The sequence below is a fragment of the Tiliqua scincoides genome, chromosome 4 (genome assembly GCF_035046505.1).
Source record: "Tiliqua scincoides isolate rTilSci1 chromosome 4, rTilSci1.hap2, whole genome shotgun sequence".
In the NCBI taxonomy this organism is placed as follows: domain Eukaryota; kingdom Metazoa; phylum Chordata; class Lepidosauria; order Squamata; family Scincidae; genus Tiliqua; species Tiliqua scincoides.
The window spans coordinates 71,648,079-71,665,559 of record NC_089824.1 but is presented as its reverse complement, the minus strand read 5'-3'; the positions used below and the strand labels follow the sequence as shown (position 1 = coordinate 71,665,559).

The 17,481-nt window shown below is 40.8% G+C and overlaps 1 protein-coding gene across 1 annotated transcript in view; it reads left to right on the top strand.

The window, feature by feature from the left end:
• The window catches only part of PARD6G (par-6 family cell polarity regulator gamma), an 85,982-nt gene that overhangs the window by 8,665 nt on the left and 59,836 nt on the right, over positions 1-17,481 (top strand). Inside the window, exon 2 of the mRNA XM_066625195.1 lies at positions 15,679-15,901. Coding sequence (XP_066481292.1) covers positions 15,679-15,901 — 223 coding nt within the window. The remainder of the gene's footprint in view (positions 1-15,678; positions 15,902-17,481) is intronic.

The following is a 17,481-nucleotide window of genomic DNA, read 5'->3' as shown; positions in this document are numbered from 1 at the left end:
TGGGGAGGCAGGGTTGGTTCCTTTTCTTCAAATTTGTTTTAAAACAAAACAAAGAGAAAAGGCTGTTTTTTGAAGGGGAAAGCAGGGTTGGAGTTGTGTTTGTCATATAGAAAAAGACAAATTGTGTGGAAAGGCGAAGTGCAGGGTTGATGTTTTCGAATCAGATGCCTTGAAAAATGTGATTTGATGAAGAGTTTTAAGTTCATTGCATTTTTCTGGCTCCTAAATTCAGGGACTGGCTCCTAGATCCAAAGCAAATTTGTCGAGTCCTGATTTAAACTGCCTGTAGGAGAACAAGACTTGCTGTGGGAGAATCCACAACATCTGTAACAAGAAGTCTTTCCCCCACTAGCCTTTTGGTATGGTCATGTTGGCTGCAAAAAGCCTTCAAAGGATCTTTTTGAGTTGGGTGACTGAGCAGAAGAAGGGATGTATTCCCTTTTAAGTGATGGACTACGAGACAAATATTTAAAACAAATCTTAACTGTTTATGCTGATGGAGTCCAAGCTGGTTGTAGTTGCCCAAGAAAGCAATTCGTCAGGGCGGGCGTGTAGCTCAGTGATAGAGCACGTTCTTGAATTGTAGAAGCTTCTTGTATATGTAAGGGAAATTCTGAATTGTCCTGCTAGACAGGTCAGTGTAAATCACCACAATACCTTGTGCCAGTTGAAAGCAAAATCAGTTTCAGGAATTAAGGAAGAAACTAAAGAATAACAGTATATCTCTAATTACTAGTTACCTCAAATTTACCTTGAGACTAAGGACCCATTGTGCCATCTTGTGAACCCACCATGGTTCCTACCTGGATTGGACTCCCCATGGCTGCTATTTAATGAAGCAGTGCATTCATTCTCAGTGATGTATAGTCTGGCCCCAAGGATATTGGGTTGACACTTTCTGTTCGACTTGTCTCACTTTTGACATTTTGATTTAATAACGCTATGAACTGTAGTCTTCAATAACCTCTCAAACACACATTGCTCTTAGTTTAATGATAACACCTGTGGACACACCTGTGTGTATGGGATGTGTGTTATATTAATAACGTACTGTTAAGCTTCTTGCAGCATCAGGATATGGCTAGAGTTGTACAAGATGTAACCTTTTGGCATATTTTGATGCAGCAGCTGAATCTTTAATTCTAGTACTACTTGTAGATACTTTGTACAAGCTTTTATTGCTAAGGGACCCATTTGAGACAGGGAGTCATCTCTTCATTTCTTCAGCTATTTTGAACTCTTTTTTTGGAAAAGTTCTATAAAACTATTAATAGCATTATTCAGTAAACAGAGAAGTGCACGCTCTCCTTTTTTTCTTTGACATAGTATTTTTGGAACACTTGTTGGAACACTTGCTGAAATGGTGCAGAATTGGCAATTGTATTGCATTTTGTCAGGTTAGGACAGAGAACTTGATCCCACCATCATTGCCACTCCCCCCCCCACCAAGAATGTGGATTCTTGCCTGAAAAATTCAACTATTTTAAGAATGTCCTTAATAGAAACAATTGCACAATGGAAACTAGACTTTTAAGTATAATGGCCTTGTAACCAAATAATCTTTAATCAAGTGTAAGTGCAATAGGCTATTGCCACATCTCTCCCCCCCTCCCCTTGTCTGTTAGGGTTAAGTTAACAAATTGTTTGCTGGGTTGGAAGGGTTACTGGTCATCAGAAGCATTATCTCCTTTGCACCCAAGGACAGACGCTCAGCACATAAGGCATTATATAACTCACAAGATTTTGCAGTCCTGTTCCTTTGTGGTCAAGATGGGCACCAAATTCTGAAGAACCTGGTACCACCATCATTGCCATTCACCCCACTCCCCAAGAAGTAGAGGCTTTCCTTCTCTTGCCTGTATAGTATTACTCTTTAAAAGGACCACACTTTAACAGTGACGTCATTAGCGTTTGCATCACCTGGTGCAGGAGGCCAGCGTGTCACCCCCATGAAGGACCTCCTTCCATACAGTGGATGAGCAAAAACCTGGGTGGTGGGCATGGTGATGTACTATCACCCCACCCCCCACTGGTTTTTTGGCCATACCTTTTGTTAGGTTAGAGAAATTTCAAAGCGATTTGTTTCATTGCATTCTACTGTAAATTACACATCAAATGTATATAACTTGATGGTATTAGTCCTACGAAAGATGATTTTAGCAATTTTGGTCATCACACACACACAAACGCCCCAGCAATTTTTGGTATCACACACACATACCCCCCCCCCCCCCCAGGAATAGCACCTTACTAACACCTTATTGGTTCCATGCATTGACATAATAACATTTCCTTGGCTCTTCAAACAATCAATCTCTTTGTTGCATTTTGAATTAAGGAAATGTACTTTTTAGTTACATGAGACAGTTGTGTTTTTGTTTTCTGGTTTTTTGGCCATAACTTTGGATAGAATTGAGATATTTCACTCCAGTTTTTTTCATTGCACTCTGCAGTAAATTACGCATCGAATGGTATATAACATGATGGTATTTATTATTCCTACAAACTGCAGTTTTAGCACGTGAGCCCCTGGTTGGAACATCACCAGGTGCCAGCCGCGCACCCCTAGCGATACCACTGACTTTAATCATAGCTTCTTAACATGTGGCTGTATCCCAAGCTTATTTTGTGAACTAGTTCATAAAGTACATGAGGCTTGTCTTTGTGGGCAATAGTGTGCCCTGCAACATTGCATAGACCCGTGTTTCTGAAACTGTGTATCGGGACCCACCAGGTGGGCCGCAAGCCAATTTCAGGTGGGTCCCCATTCATTTCAATATTTTACTATTTGATGCTACCATGGCATGTGACTACGTTTGGGGAAATGTTACAGACCTGTACTTTTAACAAGCTATTGTGTAAATTCTTTTAACAATGATAGTAAATGGGACTTACTCCTGGGTAAGTGTGGATAGGATTGCAACCTAGGATTGTAAAAAATTTTCCTGCTTGAAGATGTCACTTCCGGTCATGACTTCACCTCCTGCGGGTTCTGACAGATTCTTATTCTAAAAAGTGGGTCCCGGTGCTAAATGTGTGAGAACAACTGACATAGATGGATCTGATTTTAACTGTGGAATATTGTTGGCTCTGTAGTAGTTCGGCTTTCTGACACATGCAGAAGTCAGATCATCTTGCAGTTCTTCCCTGGGAACAACCATTGCTAGGGTGGAGCAGCGCAGAAACAGCTTGTGGTTTATCTTGTTGGATGATATATAATTATGCATACGTTAATATGGCCTACTAATCTGCAGCCTCCTTTTGGTAGCACGATCATGTCAAAGGCATAATTTTAAGTGTCCTGTCTCTTCCAGCCTATGTTACGTCTCTGCAGACAGTGTTTCTTCCTGAACTTTGTGGAATTCAACTTTTTTTAATGAGTAAATTAAAATGCACTCTCTTCCATGTTTGCTTTAGAATTTCAACAAAATTCTGAGCTTAACACTTGGCAAGCTGCTTTCTCTTTTCACTCTGAAAGCTCATGTGTTATCAGGATTGACAACAGTTTTAAACAGCCTTAGTATACCAGATCAGATTTTCTCTCTCTGCAGATGGTGACAGCTCTTGTTTTTCTGACGTCTGAGCTCCAAGTGGAGAACTGTAGCTGGATCATGTCCTGTGTACACAAGTGTATTACTTCTTAATGTGTGTTGAAGGCTACTGCATATACAACAGTTCTTTCTGTTCAGGAAAACGTACAGTCACATGTACATGTTTGTTGTATTGGTGTGAGCTGTACATATGTGTACACATTAAACATATGTGTGGTGGTAGCAAACTGCAGCTTCCATCTTGCATACTGTAGATTGTGCTGTCACATGGGTGCAAGTTTTTCCATGAAAGTGATGTCCCTGTAGGAAATGATTGCATGTGAAGCAGCCCTAAGTAGGTTTAGGGTGTGTATGTGTTAGTTGACATACTGGTTAAGTCTCCTTCCTCTGAATTCTGTGCAGGATTGTTATGCAGAATGTGGAAGCACACTGCAAGAATTTCTCCTAGGTGTTGCTTGAAGCAGTGTGAGATGCCACCTGAGATAAAAAAAACCTGCCTAGGCATGGTAAACACTGGAAGGGGGAATGTAGCTCAATCCAGATTGGTCAGTAGCTAGAAGTGACGCGGATAGCTTGTATCTTTCTGGCCTCAGGAATGTGCTTTTGCCATAATCCAGCTAGATCAGTTTATATTCTGCATGTGTACCACCTAGCATACAACTTGGAATTTGGCTACCTAACTGAGACGGCTTTCTTTTCTTTGAATACACATTTCACGGTCTTGTACATTTTAATTGTGGAGGAAACAGTTTCAGAGGCTCTTGTATGGCATTTTTCAGCTAAGCAGGAGCGCCGAGCAAGGTATCCAATAGTTGAAGCTGTGGATTTTTTGCCTACATAAATTCTTTCACTCTGCCCCTGCCCAATTTCTGTGACTCAGTTTACTTTACTACAATTTATACCCGTGCCCTAGCCTCTTCTCTTTTTTCATCCTTTATCACTCCTTGTCCAATAATTTACTAGAAATCAATATACAAAATATCAAGCAAATCCTATACCAAAGGACAGGACTTGTTGTTCAGTGATTTTGACTAAGGGGGCAGTGTGTGATTGTTAGATTAATCGCACAAGTTTAATTTTTTTAAAATGGCTATTTTTTAAAGCCAAAAAGATTTATAAAACTGTAGATGTATTTTCTCTTTTCATGCAGGAGATGATCCCTCTGTTACGATAGTGCATGTGTGATTTTAAAGTATTTACTTTATCAAAATTATCCAAATATAGAAAATATCCATGTGTGGATATTAGAAAATAGGCAAAAGAAAAATGAATTGAAGGCTGCTGTGTAATTGAATATTGAAGGATATTGCAGTTAGGTCACTATGCTTAAATATTAGTTTCTTGTGAGTCATTTCAAATATAACTCCAAAACACTCAGCTCATGGGCATGTATCCAAATAAAATTATGACTGAGATTCATTAAAATTAATGAGAAGTTGCACTGTAGTCCTTTGAGTGTCTACTTGGAAGTAAGCTCCACAGAGTTCACTTACTCCCACATAGGGTTGTGTTGGGTTAAAACCTTTGTCGCAACTAACTTGTCTCTTACTGTAGTGGGCGTTTGTCATGTTTAACTTCCTTTGTGTACATCCTGTGGCAGTGGTTGCTATTGTGTGGATTGCAAGGCACTTCCCAGGGCAGCCATTTTCAACCACTGTGCCTTGGCACATTGGTGTGCTGCCAGTGGTCCACAGGTGTGCCACAGGAATTTGGGGGAAGGTCATTTATTAATAGGGCCAATGGAGGATGTGAGCCCCCCCCACTGGCAGCATGGTGTGCCTTGCCAAAAACCTGATGGTGTGCCTTGACAATTTTAGTGTCTTGTCAGTGTGCCATGAGATGAAAAGGATTGAAAATCACTGCCCCAGGGCATCGCCAGAGCCCCACTGCTCAGCAGCGGGTCCACAGTGCGAACCTAAAAATAGTGGTAAGGAGACTTGGTGTGGCAGCCAGAGCTGTGGTGTGTGAAAATTACATGCTCGGAAAAACCCACCCGCCCTAGCCTCCTTACAGCTATTTTGAGGCTCCTTTTGGCCTCCGAACCTGGAAGAAAGTGACTGGTGACATCAGCGTGTGATGCGTCTTGTATCATTGTGACTTGCTTCTGGGTTTGGGCAGTGCAAAGAGCGTTGTGAGCCCAGTGACTTTGGGAAGTGCTGCCCTGTGGTATGGCATCCAGAGCCCATGTGCACAGATACCAAATCAAAGTTACTTGTTTTCAGCCAGTTTAACTTTCCCCCCTTTATAAAGTGATTTTATTCATATGCAAATTTATGTAGATTTAATTATAAATCCATTAAAGTTTAACAAATGTCTTGCTGCATTATCCTATGGATGCTTACTCAGAGGCAAATCCTGTTGTTTTAAGTGGAACTTACTCACTAATGTGTATCCAGTAAGACCCATGGTCGTCTTAACCATGGTGTAAGACCTATTGAACACATTGGAACTTACTTCTGAGTAACCGTCTATAGGATTATGTTGCAACATTTTGAGGTTGATTACAACTCTAGTTGGTTTACAGTTCTAGTTGGCTTACCCTTGACCAACAACCACAGATGTGCAACTGGGTACAGGGAGGATGATTTAGTCCCTGTGTACTCATCAGGGAGAGATCCGGTTGTGCAAGAAGTTACTACTTTTGCTGAGTTACAAAAGCTATATGACTCTGACTAGCTCTGCTTCAGTTGTACTGAACTGAATTAATTTTTAATCGTGTTCTTCAGCCTCAAGACTGTAGAACGGATAGGTGAGTCAGCTGAGTTGCTCATCACTTATCCATATTCAAGACAATGCAGAAATAATCTTGAAGTGCTTCTCGTGTTGAAAAGTGTAAATGATGAATAGTAGTGCCAGCAGTTGTTGCAAATTGGATGACTCAGCTGCCTGCTAGGACCGGGATGACATGAGAAAATTTCAGACCTATGAATGACCCCATGTATCGGCTTATGCCTGCTAAAAAGTAGGAGGTGTCTCTGTTTCAAAATCTGTACAGACTTGTAAGCAGGAATGCAAAATTCTAGTGGCATTTCTCCATCCAGATTTCTTTTAAATATCTAGTCTTCCTTTCAAATAAAAAGGGCACTTGAGGCAGTTTTCCAAAGTCAATAACATCACAGTTAGAACTATTCTTCTCCCCCCCCCCCAAAAAAAATATTAAAGGTTTAGATTATCTGTCTCAGGAGACAGAGCAACCTACATACTGTGGAAGCTGAATTACAACTGTCTAGAAATCCATACATCCACAAATTCACTTGCCAGAGCAAGTACCCCAGCTCTCTAGTGAGCAGGACACCCAGTGTCACGCAAATCCCCTCCTCAGAGGTCTCATTTGCACGTTCATTTTTTGAGACTGTAAGAATCCCTTCAGAGCAGTTGGGAAGATTCCCATTATCTCTAATTTGTACTGTTAGCTGAACTTTCTTTTCTCTCAAGCCCATTGTGCATGCCCAAGGAGGTCAGTGGTGTCTGCTGATAACAGCTGGCTAGTCAGCCAAGCTGATGTTTGTAGAACCCTGTGGAAACCTAATCAATCTGATGGAGCAAGAAAGTTATAACCCAATTCCTCTCCTAGGAGTGAATGTTCCCAAGATGTGGCTTCAAAGCTCTGCTTCATACACACTTGCAGACCTAATCTCCGGTCAGAGCAGTGTCTGAGTCAAGAACTCTGCTTCTGATCTCACAAGCTAGGTGTACTTTGTGGGATAACACTATGTCCATCCTGGTATTGAATCTTCTTTTGAATATACCATCCTTAATCACATCTTCTGGAGCTCTGAAGTATAGAAGTTAAATAACAAATATTGATTTTTGAAATTTAATCTTGTGCAAATACAAGAGAAATACAATTTGATCTGAGCCTATCTTTATTGTTCAACTCACACGATAATCACAAAATGCACATTAAGTAATTATCAAAGATCACTGCAGTAATTTAAAAGATGTTCTGTAACTACAGCAATTGTTCGTATCTGTGGGGATTACGTTCCTGGAAAACCCAGTGGATACTGAATCTGAGAATATAAATCATTGATCCTGTGGGATCAATAGGGTTAGGGGGAAATCAGTTTGGCCTAAATACCATCAGAATATGTGGATGGTATCAGAATGGTGTTTGTATTGGTGCACCCTGTTCCCACAGATTCACTTATCCGTAGGAACAAAAAGTGTGACTTACCTTGCGCCATTCATGGTCTGTTCTCACCAGTCCACAGCCATTCTGAAGTGATCCATGGTGGCCATTTTGAATCTCGTATTGGCTACCCCAGCATCCGCAGTGGCCACGATGAATCTTGTGGCAATTTTAAAGCCATCTGTGGCCAATGATTTCCCCCCTAACTCTATTGATATGGTAAGGGATCTCAGACATGTTTTTAAAATGAAATTTCAAGTTGATTAATAACTGCCAGTTACCGTATCTTGACTCCATTTGTTGTTGGGTTGCTGCTTTGGTACATGCTCTTTCAGTTTAGACTAGCTGAAATTTTCTTCCTTGGAGTTCCTAGAAAACCCAAAGTGGCTCACAAAAGATTTGGAAATGTCCATCTTTGTTGCAGATAGATGAGTAGTCAGTCTTATTCCTAGAAACTCGATGTCCAGACAAGCTGCTAACTGGTGCCAGCTCCTGACCATCAAGCGACCATTTGTGGGACCCAAAATGAGCTCCAGAAATAGCAATCTTTGTCTGTGTATAATTGGCATTTGGCTGTTTCTTTTGGCTGGCCATTCCCTGGTTCTGAGAAGCCATCTTAAACCAACCTGTTCACGATGATAAAGTATTCATCTGAGCACAGTAATACAGTCAGTTTCATAACTGCTGTAGATAATTCTCTGCGGGTTATGATTCCGAGTGTGCCATTTAATATAAATTGAGTAGAAATGGGGCTGCCACACTATCCTTTTTTGCTCCTGGAAATATGTGGTTTTCTAGAAGGCTGATGGTTGTTCTCCACCTAAAACTCTCACTGTTGGAATCCTTTTAGATTAGACATCCCTATCTTCTATCAATATACATATTATTTTGTGTTTAATCATAATCTGATTTGGTTCATGTTGTTGAAGTTCTCTGAGTGATCTACAAAGAGACATTTCTTTGGTTCCTAGTGTACATTTACAAGGTAATCCTATGTCTACTCAGAAATAAATGCCATTGTGTTTAATGGGGCTTACTCCCAGGAAAGTGTGTATACTAGGATTGTGGCCTCAGCAACTCGATGATTAAGTATGAAATCCTTAGCAATCATACTTCTCCCTCCTTCTGACATCATTTGACTTAACTCAGTGTTCTTGCTTATTGCTAAATGTTTATTGTTAAGGGGAGTGCGTACAATATTCAACAAAAAAAAAAGTAGGCACTAGGATGTACAAGTAGAACTATACCTGTACATCAGAGCTCCACCCCAGTGTAGCACCCTGTGGGGCCCCCCATTGTGATTACAGTTCACTTTTATACTGTACTAGGAAAAGTTAAATTTAATGACCCATTCAGTTCCATAACTTTCTGTGTATGTACTTGACTCTGAGTTTCTAAGAACATGACCTTGTAGGACCTCACTCAACTTAATTGATGGAAGTTGTGTTTCCTCTTCCGAAGACACCTTACCATAATCTTCCTCAGTAGCAGGCAACTCCACTGAGTTTCACTGGTCCTTCACCTGCTGCTTTGAGAAATTAAGCCCAGACTCCTTCTGTGCCAAACCTGTTGTAATCTCCTTCCAAAACGTTTAGGTCATAGGGAAAGGCTATTATGGAGTATTGTAACCCTGTGCACAGCTTCCTTAGAAGGAAGGATGAGTTAATAGAGTGCCTCCTGTATGCAGACTGAACTGACTGTCCTTCCTTCATCACTCCCACTCTTGCTGGTAGCCATCCCAGGTGGTGATCTGCCCAGTGTGTCTCAGACAACATTCCTCAGATCCTCCTTAGAAGGTTGTTCTCCTGATAAATGCTACAGTAATGCTAAGGTTGTGGACACATTAAATGGATTGGCTGACTTGTCTCTCCTTTCTTTCTTAATCTTACTGGGCAGAATAGCCAGATCTTAACACTGACTAAGCAGTTTCCCAAAATCGACTTTTGTGCTGAAATTTTGACTCTTTCATAATTCTTTTAAACGTAAGCAGTTAAGGGTGCATGCAGTCCTAACCCACTTTCCAGCACAGTCATAAGGACAATGCAGCTCCAAGGTAAGGGAACAAACATTCCCTTACTTTGAGGAGATTTCCATGAGTGCAGCCCAGCTGCAGGATGCAGCACACATCCCGTTGGCACAGTTATGCCAGTGCTGGAAAGTTGATTGGGATTTGGACCTAGAAGTAGTTGTCCATGTTCTTTCCCATGGGGAAACAGCCAATAACACTTGATCAAAACTAGGCTTCATTCAGTAAATGCTGTATACCAGTATGCAGGGGATGGACAGAGTGGATAGGGAGATGCTCTTTACACTCTCACATAATACCAGAACCAGGGGACATCCATTGAATTGAGTGTTGGGCGGGTTAGGACAGACAGAAGGAAATATTTCTTTACTCAGCGTGTCGTTGGTCTGTGGAACTCCTTGCCGCAGGATGTGGTGCTGGCGTCTAGCCTGGACGCCTTTAAAAGGGGATTGGACACGTTTCTGGAGGAAAAATCCATTACGGGTACAAGCCATGATGTGTATGCACAACCTCCTGATTGTAGAAATGGGTTATGTCAGAATGCCAGATGCAAGGGAGGGCACCAGGATGAGGTCTCTTGTTATCTGGTGTGCTCCCTGGGGCATTTGGTGGGCCGCTGTGAGATACAGGAAGCTGGACTAGATGGGCCTATGGCCTGATCCGGTGGGGCTGTTCTTATGTTATGTTCAGTGTTTCTCAAACTGTGGGTCAGGACCCACTAGGTGGGTCATGAGTCAATTTCACATTCATTTCAATGTATTTTTAATATATATATATATATATATATATATATATATATATATATATATATATATATATATATATATATATATATATATATTAGACTTGATGCTACCATAGTATATGACTGCATTTGGGGAAATGTTACAGATTTGTGCTTTTAACACACTACTATGTATATGCTTTTAACAGTGATAGTTAATGGGGCTTACACCTGGGTAAGTGTGGCTAGGATTGCAGCCTTTGGGATGCTTGGAAAAAATTTTAAGAACAGATCAGCAACTGCTTGTGAGGGTTAGGAGGGTTCTTTATTTTAATTAATTTTTTAAACTTATACTTATTGTAAACTTTTAATTTACTTTCTTACTTGATCAATTTGGGGCACAATCCTAACCAGGTCTACTCAGAAGTAAGTCCTATTTTGTTCAATTGGACTTACTCTCAAGAAAGTGTGGTTAGGATTGCAGCCTTGATTTGTCCTATGGGGGGGGTGTTAAAAATTGCCCTGCTTGTTGATGTCACTTCCAGGGTAGTGACATCACTTCTGGTGGATCCTGACAGATTGCCATTCTAAAAAGTGGATCCTGGTGCTAAAAAGATTGAGAACCACTGCATAGTATATCACGTGAACAAAGAGCATTTGCCTTTAGTCATTCTGATTGATGCTTTTTATATTCTTCAGATTTACTATAGGAATAGGAGAGGGTTTCCTGTTGTATTGGATCTTTGGATATCACTTTTTTTGTTGCTGCTTGGAATTGCGAGTTGCTAGACAGTTACTAATATTCAGGAGATTCTTAGGATAGGGGCCCATTGTTTGAAAAGTGACCATGTAAAATTCTGTTTGTTAATCACTATTTATAGCACTGTCAGGCTCAATTACCTTCAACCCCTTCTTGCCCTTCCTTCTCTTGCTCTGGATTTTCAGTGTCTTTTGGGATGTTTGCATTAGGTAAGTAGGTCAAAGTCAATTACTGTACTTGATTGTTCAAAAACTCCCTAATAAGTCGATTAGGCTCCTATAATGAAGGATTGTTCTGGCTGGTGTCTTCATGTGGCATGTGTGATAGGCAAATATCCAGTCTTTTGAAGCCATTTAGCATCCCAGTGATAGGAAGATTCAAAGCGAAGGAAAGACATTCTGAAAAAGGTCTCTAGAAATGAACTCCAAGAGATTCTTGCCTGTACTCAGGAGAGTGCTGGGATATGTGTTGCTGCTGCTCATCGGCTTTTAATTAGGAAAAGTATGGAAATAATCTTATTTCCTATAAGTGAAGCAGTTGGGAACAGCTACATAAAAAGTCTATGGCCCAAAGACAAGTATTGCTAATTTGGAGCTCACAAAATCTTTTTGTGAGTTAGATGAATGCTTGCAATCCGTGGGAAACATGCAATCTATTGTTTTGCCCGCCCTTGATGGAAACTGCATAAGGAGTCCCTGACTTTATATGTGCATTTTGAATATCATTCTGATGGAAGACTTGATTTTTCATTTATAGTTTCTTACGAAGAGTTGCTGTTGTATTTTTTACAGAGATTGAGACTCATGAAATTCTTACCTTTTCATACTAGCTCGTTCTCTTTGTTGCAGTGTGCAGGATTTTGAATTGAGAGGGACATGCAGCTTTTTGTATCACTGTAATATATGCTAAAAAAGTTTTTCTTTCAATAATGCTGTAATAGGACTATTAGTAAATTATGTTAATACAATCAATAACTTGTAATAACTCCTGTAGAGCAGAATGTTCACAAAATTAAATGCAAAGTCGCCTGATGGGAATCTTGGGTATATTAGTTAAAGGCCTTGGATTGTCTTTCTGGGTAAATGTTGGGGTTTTGTTTTTTTTTCCTTTTCTACACACACACACCTCCCCTTCTGCATTAAAGGCTATGTTCAGTTTGGGTGTGTGTATATATGTCTATATAAACTCTCCTTGCTATCAACCCAGTCATTCTTAGTGGTCCTTTACTTTGTTGGCGTGCTTGACAGCTGAGGCCTCTCATGTCTCTCCAACTCCGACTCCCATGAATCATTTGTACACTTGGATTATGACTCATTTGCACATACTTAACATCTCTTAATGTCCATGTACAGGCCCACTTGCACAGTGAGTTAAGGGTGCTTGACCAATTTTCCTGTTAATAGTTTCAGATATCATCAAGACTAGGAACATAATAGTATGTTTGCCGCTTGGCTTTCTGCAAGCCCCTGAACTGAAATCAGTTTTTTTCTGGGGAGCAGTTGATACTACTCGTTAACTGACTGGTGTTATGTGAGTTTGCATTGACTGCATGACTGTAGGTCAGGGAAACTGTCTCAGAAAGGGGTTATTTAATGTTACCCATTGATTTTTGGTTGACATGACATTCACATGGCGTACTTTGGATAAAGGTGTAAGGAAAAGCAGAGGGGTGGCTGGGACTGTCATTTCTCCTAGGTTCCGAGGCAGATAAAAGATAAAGTGGGACAGACCGTAGTATAGTTCCTTAGTGTGCTTTATGATCTGCAAGAACCTTCAAGGAGATAAGCAACCTCTTCAAAACTTGGTCTATCACATTAGAACTCTTGTATTTGTCTACAAGTGGAGATCAAGGGTTATATCCTAACTGCTTCTTCATTAATGGAAGAAGCTCTGTTTGTGAAAGGGTAGGGAAAGGCTGATCTCTTGCTGATCTTGCTGATCTCTTTCCCTCTGCAGCCCCTCTGCAAATATCTATTCCTAAGATATTTGATCTTAGATCCCCCCAAGTGGGTTGTGAATAGAATGAGACCCATACATTAACAGTAGTCACTTTTTCTTGAAATGTTTCTCAGAATAGTTAATGTCTTATGCACAGTAAACAGGAAAAAGTGTATGTCTTGCATGGGTTCTCTTTGTGTATGCAAAGCAAATGCAGGGAAGGCAACTGTGGCAGTGTCAGTTCTGCTTTTTGGTGATCACGGGGGGGGGGGAGTAGCCCAAATAAAACTATTTTGCTTTCACATTTATTACTATAGATGCGGAATAAATTTTTAACTATTTCAGAATAGTAGGAACTTGGTCAGAAATATGAAAAGGCAAATCTGGAAAACTCCCACTTAATGCATTTGGAGTCCGAAGAATTTTTTCTCTAATGCCAGGGCACCCTAACTCCTAGGGTATTAAGTTCCCCTTTTCTGCATTCCATAGCACTAAACTGTTCTCTCTTAAAACAATTGTTTTTGTTTCTCTTAAATAGGGATCAGCAGATGGGGAGAATTCAGTCCCCTGAGGGATGCCCAAACGTCCTTCTGGTTACCCATCTAGAGAGACACACAGAAGAGGCGTTGAGAAAGCAGCGTCTCAACACAACTAACAGCAAGCTGTATTAGGAAGTCAGGGATAAGGGACTTGCTTGCCATTAATCTCTGCAGCCATTCAGGAAAACTAGTTCTAACCAGGTCTCTGAAGTGAATTGTTACATCAATTCAGATGATGTGCTAAACCAGGGGTGCTCACACTTTTTTGGCTCGAGAGCTACTTTGAAACCCAGCAAGGCCCGGAGATCTACCAGAGTTTTTTTTACAATGTTCGCGCCATCATAACATATAACATTTATGTGTACAATGTATGTTGGTGTACCTTGAGCCCCACTGAGTATAACAGGACTTACTCCTGAGTAGACATGCCTAGCATTAGGCTGTGAGGCTGCAATCCTAGCCACACTTACCTGGGAGTAAGCCCCATTGAGTACAATGGGCCTTACTCCCGGCGTTTCCTCCCAGAGGCACCTGAAAGGGGGGGGTCGGCACTCTGCGATGTACTCATTTTGCCTCGCGATCTACCGGTAGATCGCGATCTACCTATTAAGCACCCCTGTGCTAAACCATCAGCGCCCAAACTCGTGACCACTGTGCACCTGGAATGCAGTCCCCATCTGGACTGCAGCTTTCTGTTCCGCCCCCACGCAGCTCATCATCTGGATAGATCTGGGTACCAGGATGTTCTGGGCAGTTGCATTTGTTGGCTGACATCCCAGAAGGCTGTGCAACAGGACATCTGGGCAGACGCAACTGCCCTGAGTGTCCTGGTGCCCAGGTCTACCCAGACGACAGCAAAGATGTATGCTCAACACCCTGACATTTGCAAAAACACTTATACTTGGAAGGATAAATGCCCTCCCGCTATCACCAATGGAGGGAGGATCTCCTGGCGCTTTCTGTGTTTGAAACTGTTGAATACTGTTGAATACAGAAGACAATTTCATGTTAATGAATTTCTTGAAACCTTTTTTTAGGTATTTCTATATAGTTTTTTATTTTTCTCTCATTTGTGGAAGTGTTCTCTCTTTATAGATAATATGTATTACGATCATGTATTTTGTATCATTTTATTCAGGAAATGCATTTTTATTCAAGGAAAAAAAAGAAAAAAGTCTACCCGTCCCAGACAATGAGCCGCGTGGGGGCGGAACAGTAAGATCCACTCACTAGGTGGACAGGTTCATCCAAACCCCAGATCTGGCAAACTATGGCTTGCAGGTGGCTGGCAGACTGGAGTATATTTGTAAATCATGGTTTGAGTAGATGTGAGAATTAACAAACCTTGGACGAGGCTAGCGCTCTACTTCCAGAGGCTGTTAAACCTTGGAGTAAAATTTTGAAGGCGAGTGCTGATAAGATGTAAAATGATAGTAACATTTTAAACCATGGTTTGCTGTTGACCTAAATTACAGCTAGCACAAATCATGGTTTGTTATGACTGAACTAAGTTACACTCCAATGTCTCCAAGATAGACTTTTCTTGTGGTGAGTAGATAACATACATGATGTTGGGGTTTGTTTAACTTCATAATTACATGAGCCTCCTCTTCCATTCTATTTCATCTCCCCGTTGTTTATTGCTGTGCTAAAATAATTTGTGTGGCATTCAGATCAAGTCTAAATCATTGTGCTATACTCGTAAGAAGTTTCAGAAAACTAAACTAGCCATATTCATTTATTAATGATGAAATAAATGGTAACAATTGTGCCATTGATTCATATAATTGCATTTTGTATTTTGAAATACCACTTAAGTCAATTCTAATTTAAGATGATGGCTTTATAAAATTGCAAGTCCCATTAAAATCTTGTACAAGAATAAGATTGAAGTTTAGATGAGTTGCATGTTGTGAATTAGAATAAAATCAGTACGTGAACTCAACCATGAAAAGTTTCTGCTTCTAAAAACCCTGACATTTGCTCACTTTTGCTTTCTTAATTGCAGTTTGGTGCAGAATTTCGAAGATTTTCTCTGGATCGTTACAAACCAGGAAAATTTGAAGACTTCTACAAACTTATCCTTCACATCCACCACATATCCAACATGGAGGTAATGATTGGATATGCAGATATACATGGGGACCTTCTCCCTATTAATAATGATGACAACTTTTTCAAGGCTGTTTCAAGTGCAAACCCACTGCTTAGGATTTTCATTCAAAAACAAGGTAAGATGAAATGGTAACTCACATGCTGAACGTCTTTTAATCATTGTTCTTACAACTTGCCTTCAAAAGTTGAGAGTGGAAGAATCCTATTGGGTTCGTTCTTTGGCTGAGATGCTTGATTTGGAGTGAGTAAACTGTATTAGCAGTAAGAAAAGCAACAGAAGTATATTGTGAACTGGAAGGCTGCAGTGTGTCAGTGTATTTCAATAGCAAATGGAATTTGCATGTTCTTTTCAGTAATGTGGCAAGTTCTAAGGCGGGGTGTCAAACTCGTTTCATACAGAGGGCCGGGCTGCATTCATCATGCCTGCTGAGGGCCGGAGGTGATGTCATTAGGCAGGAAGTGATGGCATTAAACAGATCATAACCAAAAGTAAGCACTTTTTTCTCACTTAAGAACTCATTAGCTGCAAAAGACAGAAGAGAAAATACGCAAAACTTGATCATATTTCAAGATATGGGAGAGCCCAATTTTCATGTGGGCTGTTCTTTCAGCAGTAACACCTCATAAGAACCTCGGCAGTGCTCAGCAGCTGAAAGCCTGAGGGCCGGATAAAAAGCTTCCACAGGCCGCATCCGGCCCCTGGGCCTTATGTTTGACACCCCTGTTCTAAGGTGCTATTAGGGATGAGTGGGGGGGAAAGCAGGAGATTAATATTTTAAATTGATCTTCGGAAATGCCTTCCCTCCTCTGTAACAGACTTAAGTTTAAATCCTCATGTGTGGACTCTGAAATAATGGTTAAAGTTCAAAGTAAGTTCGTATGCCATCACTGAGATTTGCATACTTCTTACAACGGATGTCTACTCAGGAGCACATTGGGTTTAGTGGAGGCTTACTCCCAGAAAAGAGTGTATAGAATTGGAGCTTTATCCTCTCTACTTCACCCCATGTGGAGTGTGGGGACGGGTAGCCAGCTCCAGTCTACTAGTAATGTACTTCTCTGCATTCAAGGGGAGGGAGGAAAGTATGTATGCATGCAAGCTTATAGTCCAGGGGTGTCAATCTCGTTTTATACTGAGGGCCGAATAGCATTCATTATGCCTGCTGAGGGCCAGAGGTGATGTCATGAGGCATGAAGTGATGTCATTAAACAGGTCATAACCAAAAATAAGCACTTTTTTCTCCCTTAGGAACTCATTAGCCACAAAAGACAGAAGAGAAAATATGCAAATTTTGATCATATTTCAAGATACGGGAGAACACAATTTTCATGTGAGCTGCCCTTTCAGCAGTAACACTTCAGCACTGCTCAGCAGCTGAGAGCCTGAGGGCCAGTCAAAAAGCTTCTGTGGGCCGTATCCGGCCCCTGGGGCTTATGTTTGTCACCCCTGTTATAGTCCATCTTTCAAAGTGGTGCTCCTCTTATATTTAGCAGAAGGAGAGTAACAGTCCCTCTTCCCCCCAGCACGTTGTCTTTTCCAGTGGTTGAAAAGTGGCATATAAATATTCTAATAATAATAAGTGAAAATCCACTTAGCAGGGTGATATTAGCAGCTAATACATACCTATATTATATTAACCAGTAAATTTTGTCGACTTATTTGCAGAACCAGCTTAGATCTTGAGGAACATCATCA